Raw genomic sequence first — 12,948 nt, 5'->3', positions numbered from 1 at the left:
CCTTAGCCCTTCTTCCACAATCCTTTATCCTACTACCCTGTTGCTTCTCAAACTATTACTCAGGTGAGTTAATGTACCCTTGTACGTGTTTTAAATCCAAAATTCAAAGTGTGTTCGAGATAATTTCGTGCCATCACTTACCCTTTTCGTGAGCTGAGTGTCCATCATGAAGTTGTGCACGTGCTTCTCGGCACGTGTCAGCTCCAACTTTCTAGAGACGACGGCCACCAGAAGGGCTGTGCACCCTGCACCCTTAAGGGAAGAGAAATATTAATAGAAATTGATATATGTATATATATATTGATATATATATATATTTATATATCAAATTAAAAAATAAAAATTTCCCTTGACAAACTTCAAAAAGATTTATCAGAATTCGAATAACCGTTTAGGAGAAATATCAAATCATACGTACATATAAGTATATATATATATATATATATATATATATTATAAATAAAATTTTTCTGTACTGTTGTATGATTTGATATTTCTCCTAAACGGTTATTCGAATTTTGATAAATCTTTTTGGAGTTTGTCAAGGAAAATTTTTAAGATGTTATGAATTATAAAACTATAGTAATATTGTAGAAATAAATGGCAAAAATTACAAAAAACACTTATCATTGTTTGACATTGAAAACATTTGCTAGAAATGTCAATTCACTGGAAATTTGAATTCAGCTGGAATTATAAGCCTAGGTAATATTAGAAAATAATATACAATCAATTTGCTCGTCAAACTAGCAAATTAAATAACTAGATAAAATAATAGAAAAGGGACTCTACTAACGAGCAAAGTAAATATCTAGATAAAAAAAAATGAAAAGATAAAGGAGAAAAAAAGAACTCTGGATTGATGAAAAAATAAAAAAAGGACTCTACTGAGGAGCAAATTTAAGATCTAAATACAAAATTAGAAAATGGATTCTACTGACGAGCAAATTTCATATCTAGATACAGAAGAAAAAAGGGATTAAATTACTGGATAAAAGAACGAAAAAGGGACTCTACTAACAAACAAATTCAAGATCTAGATAAAAAATGAAAAAGGGACTCTACTGACGAGCAAATAGATAAAAAAATGAATAAAGAGACTCTCCTGAAGAGCAAAGTAAAAATCTAGACAAAAAATGAAAAGATAGAAAAGGAAAAAAAGAACTCTACTGACGCACAAATGAAAGAAAAAGTGGTGTCCTTATATTGTCTAAAATGATATTTTACTAATTAAGTTAATAATCTAGATAAAAAATTAGAAAAGGACTCTACTGACGAGCAAATTAAATATCTACAAAAAAAAAGAGAAAAGGAACTCTATTGACAAGCAAATTAAGAAAACTTAGACTTTCGGCAATAATAATGTAGACAAAATACTATTGTCCACATTATTTCGGCAATAATAATGTAGACAAAATACTATTGTCTATATTATTATTACCTAAAGGCAGCTGAGATGTGCCAGAAATTAAAATAATATAAGATACAATATATGTTTGGCAGATTAAATTATATAATTCAGTTTGACACGTGTAGGAATATAAATGTACTTAATTTTTTTATTTAAGGGCTGTAATATATATTGAATAAAGGGCTGTAATATATATTGAAATCCAACCAAAGTATGTATATTATATATAATATATATATTTTTATATATATTATATTATGTGTCACAATGTTTGACCGCGATAGACTCCTAAACTACTGAACCGATTTTGAATTTTTTGACTCAACGTGTGCATTTATATGTAACAAAGGTTATAGACTATGTTCAAAATCTCTGTACATATTCAAAATGTTAATTTTCTTAACTATAACTATAAATCAGATTTTTTTTTCGACAATTCAAAAAATCAAGGGTTTTTGGCCAATATGATAGGAAATCTATATAATTAGAACAAATGATATCACTTATTATATTTGCAGTATCAAATTATTAAATGTCAAAATATTTTGTCATTCTTGAATTAAAAAAATACAAATTATAGTCAAAAAATTACATTAAGAGTAGTAAATTAGAAAAAAAAAAGAATTAAAACTGAGCAGACATTTGATTTTCTGACTATAGTATAGTGATCTATAAAATATTTTTTTAAAAAATATGTTTCATTTTTTGAATTTGTAGTAAAAAATTAAAACCTAATTCTACTTTATATTCATATATATATTACATAATATATATACACATAATATATATATATATATATATATATATATATATATATTATATATAAATATATATATATATATATATATAATATATATATATATATATATATATACATAAATATATTATTTTTTTAAAATAAGTTTTGCAGATGTTTTGAGTTTTTATTTGATAAATAGTCAGCGCATAAATTACCAAATTATTTTGTGAAACAATAAATAAATATATTATTTAACAAAAATATATATATGTCTAATATTTTGTTTTTTTTTGTTAATACACTAAAATGAATCAAATGAGAACTCAAAACTTCCGCAAAAAATACTAAAATACATTTGTTGAACATAAATTAGTTTTTTGTTCTTTTTTTTTCATAATCGTATGGATGCGAGAATAAAAAACTTTACTGTATTATAATTATATAATTTTTTTAACGTTATTTTAAAAATAAACTTTACAGACGTTTCTAGTCCTTATTTTACTCATCTTGTACATAAAGTACCTGAATCAAATATAAAATAACAAATATATATATATATATATTATATATATATATATATATGTGTGTATATATTTAATAAAAAAACAAATTATGCAATATTGTATCATTTTTATTAAAATATTTGTAGTTGTACTTTATGCATTGAAAATAACTCAAATGAAAACTCAAATGTGAAATTTATTATTCATTTTTAAATTTAACTTTTGATGAACTTTTTGATTTTATTAGAAAAATGAGTAATTAGATGGATTACAGAATAAATACTTTGTAAAATATATTTCATAAATAAGTTGATTATATGTACTTATTGTTTATTATTTTATTTCAGTATTTTCTAAATAAATAATTCAGATGATATTTTCTAAATAAATAACAAGATGAGTCAAAACGTTAATTCATTATTGTAAGTTTCTGTGATATTTTTTAATACTTTTAGAAGTTAATTTTATTATCGTGTAAAATAGCAGCAAATGAAAAATTCGCATTTCAACATATGGATTGAAATTAGTTAACCACAAAAATTAAATAAACTACAATGAACAAACAAAATTGAAAAAAAAAACCAATTGTCTTGCAAACATATCTTTTGCATATTTTTTAACTCAATTTTTAAAAAAATATTGTTGAATTGAACTGAATCAGATGAAGGGTAGAATTCCATTTCCAAATGTAGGTATCATATAAAAATTAAAAAAAAACATTTCTAAATATAGGTATCATATATAAATTCAAAAAAAAGAAACAGATCAAATTTCACTAACTATTCAAAATCAAAAAAAAATTCAAAAAAAAAAAAAACATTTCTATGTAGGTATCATATATAAATTAAAAAAACAGATCAAATTTCACTAAATATTCAAAATCAACGATAAAAATATTGTCTGTATTTACTAATAATTTTTATTTATTTATTGCAGGAAGAAATTGTAAATGGAATCAGATGAATAAAAAAATAACTGTATTATATATATATATATATATATATATATATATATACATATACATTTTTATTCCTATTCATCATTTCCCAGCATCACATTTTTCTTTACAGCTTTTCAAGTTGTAAATATTTTGTGTTCTTTCATAAAAATATATACACATTTTCTGCAATAAAAATCGGATTCGTTTTCTATTCAATTTCAATATAAATTATATATATATATATATATATATATATATATAAATAAATCTTATGATTTGAAATTATATACTATACTTTAATTGAAACTGATTTCTAGTTTATACAAAAAATGTAGAATAATTTATATTCTAGAGATTCTTTTCGCAACATGTGCAGAATGCAACTTTCTGCACTTTGTATAAATTGTAAAGCTGGTGCTGTCCTAGATTTATTTCAAACATTAAAACTTTATATGACTTGTTATATGAGGGAAACGATATTTTACGTGCCGGTGGAAAAACAAAGAGCTATTGCATTTAAAAAAAAAAACAACAAAATTTTTTGATCGGTTTTCAAGATACTCAAGAAGGAGCAATATAATTGCGCTTGATCTGCTCCCAAAAACAGCTTAAAAAATATTGTTTATGCAAGTGCTCCTAGTGTTGGATTTTATAAAATTCATGTTTATGACATTTACCATTTATTATTTACCATTTATTATTAATTACTTACCATTATGCCCGTACTGACCGCAATTCCTCGGCCGCAATATGTGTTCGGTACAATGTCACCAAAACCGACGCTCAGGAATGTTATGGCAATTAGCCACATGGCATTCAACAAATTTGCATGTTCCTCATCGTGAAACCTTTTTATCATCATAATAATAATAGTCAATAAAAAAAATTTGAGAAAAATAGACGAATTCCTTTGGGTTTTTGGTAACGCAATCTCTAGGCGGAGAAGTAGTTGATACTATACTTATATTAGATAGTAATAGTTCTTACTGTTATCTTACTGCAGGTTTAGAGTCATTATTATTTATTTGTTTATTTATTTATTCATAAGCAAGCCGTAATCAATAATAATAGATCTTATTTCAGGTTCATGTCAAGGGCTTATTATATAATACAAGGATTTATTATATAATAGAACGAATATAAATAAATTTATAATTGAGTTACATCGCCATTGATTTCTTTAGACAGATTGTAAAATGTAAATAAATTAATTCATCTTATAATAAGCATGCAATAATAAAAAAAACAAACTCAAATAAATGTGATATACATTCAAAAGTAGCAAATACATGCATGTGCATTAGAGTTTGTCGGTTTTCAAAAACCGGTTTTAAAAACCGTTTTTTTGGCAAAAATTATGGAATTCTAAAACCGGTTTTTAGTGAAAAAAGTCGGTTTTCACTGTATAAATGGAAAATGACAAATATAGCCAAATATAAAAGAAAGATGAAAGCGTTTTGATTTTTGAAATCATATCGGTTTAATAGCATTTGATATCTTATCAGTCTGCAATTATTCCCAGAAAGTTTTTGTATATAATAATTTAGATTTTTATACCAGTGTATATAATAATTTAAATCAGTGTGACTTTTTCTTGAAGAGCAACTTCTTCTGCTCAACTTATAATAAAGAGTTTTGAACCCCAGAAGCCACAATTAAAGAACAAAAAACTTAGAATTAGAATTTGGTCGCAAGTAGAATTTATTAAACAGTATTTTTTATTTTATGAAATTTTGAGAGTAAACAAAGACACGCATAAGTAGCAATTTGATAGACGTTCTCAATTTTCTGAAATTATATACTATTAAACAAAAAAACAATTAGAATGCTTAAAATTAATTAATTAAAATTGCTCGAATAGACAATACCAATAGTTTAACTTAATTGTTTTTAAAACTAAAATTGATATTAACAAGTATGTATCTATTTTTTTTATTTTTTTTAATTTAATGATTTTTTTTTTTTAAAATATATATTCGAAAACTTTCCTTTTATTATCATAAAAATATTTTCATTCTTATGTGAAAAAGATGCATGAATAACAAATAATTATTTTCAAAGTTGTTTAATCAAGATAAACTATTATTTTTTAGTTCTACTAATTAAAATTAAAATAATTTTGTTTAATTCTATAAAATTGAACGATAAATAAACTCAGTCAAATACTATTCTAAATTACACTAAATTTGCGGATAAATTACAGAATATTCGAGCAAAAATGTATTTTCTATGTAAAATTCGAAAACCAGTTTTTTAGTAAAATTAAAATTCGAAAACCGGTTTTCTGAAATGTCGGTTTTTGTATAAACCCTAATGTGCATCATGTTTTATTATTAATAGTAAATTAAGAACAATTCCTAAGCCTTGAGGCAAGTCAGATTGTCAAGTTTTAGTAAGATTGTCTATTAGTTATTAATAAATATTATTTGTTTTTAAAAAATATACGAGTTTGCAAAAGAATCTTTATTCTTAAAAGAATCTAGTGCAATCTTAATAGGTGGAGATTTTCGAATCTAGTTATAATTCAGTCACAATTCAACAAAACAAAAAGATTTAAACAAAAAATAACCAAATATCACGAGGAGCAGGGAAGATATCACGTGTTTATATTTTTGAAATAAAACTTCTTTAGGCGCGACTAGGGTGTAACTCGGTGAGAATGCAACGGAAATAGCGTTACGCCCGAACTGTACGTCATTCGCTTTCGATGATATCATTTCTATTTGGGTCGATTGTGATTAGTCGTCGCGTATGTTAATTGAAATCTGTCGTTGTATGCGTACCGGCAAGATATCAAAAAAGAAATCTGCATAGATAAATAAACATTTTAAAGTTACATCGTAGTACAAATCTTGATTTAATATAAAATTCCTGAATCAAAACAATATTTTACCCTGTTCCTTGAAAATGATAAAACAAATTAAAAATTTGTGTCGTGTACTAAACGTAAGTTTATTGATTAGAAATTATTTCTATATTATTCGTAGTTTCTATACATCTTTGAACTTATTAAAATGGAAAATATTTTTTAGCCAAACAGATATTACAGCAGTTCAAAAAATGAGATTACATAGCCAGCGAAAAAGTGAAAAAATACAAACAGTCAATGAATGTAGGTATGTTAATTTTAATTACATGAAGTTCTTCAAACACAATTATTATATGATGAGTGAAGTTGCAAAAATAGTATTATTTTAGGCTTTGTTTAACATAATCCACTGTGTGAACGAATATTATAGAATTTATTAATCAGCAATTACTTCATTTCTCTAATTAAGGTTCATATTTAAATGCTAATTACAATGGCAAACCGATCATGTCGTATTTGAAGAATGAGTTTAATTACATTATTGTTTCTAAATATTGTACATATTTTTAATGCCATTATAAATATATAATTTATTACTATACTATTTTACATTATTTTATCATTTTAGCCATTTTTTTTTTTGTCTTGTATCCACGCACGTGTCAAGAAGACTTCGATTTGACTGGATTTATTATAAATCCGACTGGATTTATTTCAAAATCCGTTTGGATTTATTTCCAAATCCAAATTGAATACCATGGATAAGTGTTATCCCAGCTAATACGAAATTATTGCTGCTCTTAGCTATTAACCGCAATTAAGCTGCGGCAATAAATAGCTTTCATTGGATATATTGCTAAACTGTAAATCAATTAGGTACGAAGAAAATGGATTTTTGTAAAAACATTTTATTTTTGGAAGAAATTTGGAATATTGTTAATATTTTTCAAAATTTAAGCACATTTAAATAAAATGCATATAATATATAAATTCAAATTTTTGTTAACTTTTATTATTTTGTATGGATACAACAATAAATTCTCACAGAAAATAATTCTCACCATAAATTTCAACTAGCTGTAAGTGGAATTCTGTCTTGAGGCAATTATGGCATCGTGCCTTAAGGCAAATTGCTGGAACTTCCCGTACCGTAACGAAATGTTCGTGGAATACTGAATGTTTTCAAATAGATTATTATAAATATTGTAACATTGTCTAATATTGATAAGAATTATATAAACTGAATTGCAGAGTTGAAATTATTTGCATTTTGCAGAGTTGAAAGTATATTAGTACTATAGTCAGAATTAAAAATAAAATCTGAAATATTTTTGATATACAAAAAACTAAATAAAAAAAAAAAAAAAATGGAACAAAATTTTTTTTTTCAAAATCAATTATTTTGTTAAGACAAGCAGAAAGTTCTTTGAATCATTTAAATCGGACGCTTAGTTCTCTCAAAAATTGCCATTTTTTACATATTTAGCTCCGTATCTTCAAAATGGCTGGGCCTGCCTTTGCCAAAAACTAATAAACACTTCTCCCAATCATTACTAATTGAATGTTTTTTAGATCATTCAAATCGGATACTCCGTTCTCTCAAAAATTCGATTTCTATTTTCTGCACTCTTTGCTCCGTATCTCCGAAACGGCTGGACCTGCCTTTGCCAAAAACTAATCAGCTCTTTTCCCTATCAATAGGAATCGAATGTTTTTTGAACCATTCAAATCGGTTGATCCGTACGCCCGAAAACGTGGACGAAAATTTGTATCCATACATACATACACACTCACACACACACACACACACACACACACACACACATCCATTTTTTCTGAGGTATGCCAAAACGTTCAGAAACCTTCGAAACGTCGAGAAATGTAAAAATTTTCAATTCCGATTTTCGGCCCATTACAATAACTTACCCTACGGGAAGTTAAAAATAATGTTTATTTCTGAATTTACCGTAAATTTTAAAACACGACTCAATTTTATAAATGTTTTAATTAATTAATAAATGTATTTGTTTTAAACTTATATGCTCAATAACAAAACAATAATGTAAGTATGTGAGTAGATTCTATATTGTGAAAGATGAATAGTGACATACAAAAAAATAGCGTAGAGAGTGTAATTAGAGACAATAAACAAAAGACTATAGACAAAGTTTAATAGATAATTTAATTTTAATAGATAGTTTAATAGATAATTTTTATCATTTAGAAAATAAAGTTTTTTTATATATTGTTAGAGACAAATAGTGAAACTATAGAGATGAATATTGTAGAGAGTGCAATTAGCGACCTTAAAAGAGTAATTAGTTACAAACAAAGTTAACAATATTAAAAAAATATTTTTGAGCTAAGTTTTATTATTACGAAAATAAAGTTCTTATTTGGTAAATTTTTATACATACTTAAATTTTTAGTTTTTCTTTAATTTTAAAATTATTAAATATTTTTTTGTGTTCTGTATCTGTATATTTTATTAAATTTAGTATTTTGTGATTTTTCAAAATTAAATTAATGTTTAGCAATTTAGGTATTCTTTGAAAATGTTAAAACATTTTATTTTTAGTTGAACAATTTTATTTAATATTTAATTTTATAGACAAAAATAGTATTTTAATTTAAAAAATAAATAAAAATTAAAACATTAAAATTTCAATAATTAAAACATTATACAAATAGTTGCTTTTAAAAAAAAATTAAAAAAGAAAACATTTTTTCATAAACTTTTTGTATAAATTATTATTTTTTTAACTTTTCAATTTGTGAAATTAAAATTTTTGACTATAATATTTGATGAACTTTTGAAATCACTAAAAACTACTTGTCGTAAGGCCGTAATATTTTAGTATGTTCTATAGTACCGTGATATATATCGTTAAAGAATGTTTCATAAAAATTGACGAAAATTTTTTGTTTTACAGTTATTTACTGCAATTTTTATCAATTGAATTGCGAACGATATATATAAAAAAATAAATAAAATATATATAAAATAAATGAATAAAAATATATAAAATAAATAAATAAAAAATATATAAAATAAATAAATATAAAATAAATAAATATAAAATATAGAAGTTAATATTAAGAGCTAAAACTCTCAGGAAATTTTTTGTTATCAATTTGGAAGCATTTGAGCTCCTGGAAGCAATAAAATTCGAAAATGTCCATATTAAGGACCAACCTAATATATATATATATATATATATATATATATATAAATTATATAAAATATATAAATAAAAAATATATAAAATAAATAAATAAAAAATATATAAAATAAATAAATTTGCGGACTATATATTTATATATATATATATATATATATATATATATATATATATATATATACATATATATCTAAATAAAAAATATAAAAATATATAAAATAAATAAATATAAAATATATATAGAATTTAATATTAAGAGCTAAAACTCTCAGAATTTTTTTTTTATCAATTTGGAAGCATTTAAGCTTCTGGGAGCAAAGAAATTCGAAAACATCTATATTAAGGGCAACCTAATATATATATGTATATATATATATATATATAATACTTATAATTTATATATATAAATATATAAACATAAATTCTATTCACTCCGAACGTCTCAACCGTTATCCGATACTTCGAAATAATTAAATCTGGCATAATCCTATTATTATCGAGAAATCCCTAAAGAGCAGTTCGTTGACATGAAATCTCTTCTGTTTCAAAAACGTAGTAAAACATCAATGTTAAGGATTAAAAATATAAACACATAAAAATTAAATATTTTTCATTGGCAAAACTATGCGAATAAAAAAAAAATCAGGTGGATACATCTCCACCCTTTCATGATGATATTACGAACTTCTAACGTTTCGATGTGACAATTTATCATCCTTAACGGTCCGTTAGATATGTATGTCGACCTTAAAGTAAAGTAGTTTTACTTGTAAAGCACTTTTGGAATTAAACCAAATGCTCCAAGTGGTGCCGGAGTGTCAGCAGATAAGTCTTTGTCACCACATAATAAGTCCGGTGGAGAGATCAGTTGACTATGAGCAAAACTATTATCGTTAGTAGACAGAGAACTAGGGTAACAAAATATACGTAGATTTGTAAAACTAGTGGTGTATGTATAATAACTACGGTTTGTCGGTTTTCAAAAACCGATTTTAAAATCCGTTTTTTTTGGCAAAATTATGGGATTCAAAAACCGTTTTTTAGTGAAAAAATCGGTTTTCACTGTATAAATGGAAAATGACAAATATAGCCAAATATAAAAGATAGATGAAAGCGTTCTGATTCTTGAAATCATATCGGTGCAATAGCATTTAATATCTTATCAGTCCGCAATGGTTTCCAAAAAAGTATTGTATATATTAATTTAGATTTTTATACCAGTGTATATATTAATTTAAATCAGTGTGACTTCTTCTTGAAGAAGTGACTTCCACTACTCAAACTTAAAAAAAAGAGTTTTAAACCCTAGAAGCCACAAATTAAAGAACAAAAAACTTAGAATTATTATATAAGGCTTTAAAAACAATTAAGCATAATTTGGTCGCAAGTATGAGAGTATTTTCTATTTCAGAAAATTTTGTGAGTAAACAAAAGACACGTCTAAGTAGCATTTCGATAGACGTTCTCAGTTTTTTTAAATCATATTTTATTAAACAAAAAACAATTAGAATGTTTAAAATTAATTAATTAAAATTTCTCGTAACAGACAATACCCGAGTTTAGCTTAATTGTTTTTAAAACTAAAATTGATATTAACAAGTATGTATCAACATGTATCTAATATTTTTTTACTTTTATTTTTTAATTTAATGATTTTTTTATTTAGAAATGTATTATTTTTATTTATTCAAAAACTTTCCTTTCACTATCATAAAAACATTTTCATTCTTATTTGTGAAAATGATGCATGAATAACGAATGATTATTTTCAAAGTTATTTAATCAAGATAAACTATTATTTTTTAGTTCTACTAATTAAAATTAAAATAATTTTGTTTACTATCCATAAAATTGAACAATAAATAAATTCAGTCAAATACTGCTCTAAATTACACTAAATTTGCGGATAAATTACAGAGTATTCGAGCAAAAATTTATTTTCTATATAAAATTCGAAAACTGGTTAAAACCGGTTTTTTAGTGAAATTAAAATTCGAAATCCGGTTTTCTGAAATGTCGATTTTTGTATAAACCCTAATACGTAGATTTGTAAAACTAGTAGTGTATGTATAATTAACATCACATATAATCAACAATAACAACCGTCATTTCATTTCTAATTCAATTACAAAAAAAAAATAGTTGCTAAAATTTACACAAAATTGAAAAAGTGCTCCCGTATAGTCACAATCTAAACGCACTTGCAAATAATTTTGTGCTACATTTTCACTTAGACTGTGCTTAACGGGTGGCATTTTTACATTTTTCAATAGTTTTCACAAAATTGAAAAAATGCTCCCGGAAAGAAACAGTATAAACGCACTTGCGAAAACATTTGTACCAGATTGTCGCTTAGAATGTGCTTAGCCTGGGTGATTTTTTGAATTTTTAACCCAAAAATTGCATTTCTAAAATTTATTTATCTAGAATTAAAATTAATATCCGAATCCTTTCTGATAATAAAATTTTTTTTGAAAATTAAAAAAAATGAAATTTGCAAATAAAAAAATGTCCTTTATCTAGAATTAAAATCGAAATCCGAATCATTGATTTCGAATAATTCAATGAAAAGGAGATTTTTAGAATTTCTATCAAAATCAAGGATAACTTTATAATTTCCTCATCAGACGAATCATGCCTATTCTGTCTTTGCAAGAAGTGTTATGACCCAAAATTAACATATAGATGGAATTTTAGATTGTGGCGCGATTTCTGATCCGAAGAGAAATATTTAAATATTACAGAACAGTCGAGCGATAATATTTATATATATATATATATATATATATATCTTCTTATATTTTATATATATGAATGGAGTATGAAAACGGCTAAACTGATTTGGCCAGTCTTAGTCTTGAAAAATTCTTGCTAATCAGTAAGTTGTCGGAAAGGTGAGATATTATTTCAAAATCGCGCAGAAACTTTACATTTTTAATTTGAAATTTTTTGTAGAAGCGTAATTTCAATAAAACAATGGACGGTGGCTAATACGTCAAATGTCAAACGTTTTTGACAGATGATGTTCAATTACGTTTAATAGGATGTTTTACGTGAATATTATTTAATTATGAATAAATTGTAGTAAGTAGATTTGTTCGCAGTTTTATTTATATACAAAAACGTTAGTAAACGGGCCGCAAGTGTTACTAGAAACTCAAAATATCAATCTTTTTGAAATGTTAATATGAAAATGCACTTTTTGGCATATTTTTTTCAAACACGGTGCTCTGAAAGATCTCATTTGTATAATTTTATACTCATTGGAATTTATAAAACATTTTCTAGGTTATAGTACTTTTTATTTATGTTATTTAAATTCAGAACCTAAATTTGGTATCGATTAAAGGGACATTTTGTCGAA

At 24.6% G+C, this 12,948-nt stretch overlaps 1 protein-coding gene across 1 annotated transcript in view; it reads right to left on the bottom strand.

The window, feature by feature from the left end:
- Positions 1-12,948, bottom strand: part of LOC113366045 (small conductance calcium-activated potassium channel protein) — a 156,913-nt gene that overhangs the window by 40,761 nt on the left and 103,204 nt on the right. The window contains exon 7 of the mRNA XM_026607596.1: positions 142-252. Within this exon, the coding sequence (XP_026463381.1) occupies positions 142-252 (111 nt within the window). The remainder of the gene's footprint in view (positions 1-141; positions 253-12,948) is intronic.

This window comes from Ctenocephalides felis, unplaced genomic scaffold, assembly GCF_003426905.1.
Source record: "Ctenocephalides felis isolate EL2017-DRISC unplaced genomic scaffold, ASM342690v1 CF-g0.4_SCAFFOLD_01170, whole genome shotgun sequence".
Classification (NCBI taxonomy): Eukaryota; Metazoa; Arthropoda; class Insecta; order Siphonaptera; family Pulicidae; genus Ctenocephalides; species Ctenocephalides felis.
This window is presented reverse-complemented; position numbering and strand designations above follow the sequence as displayed.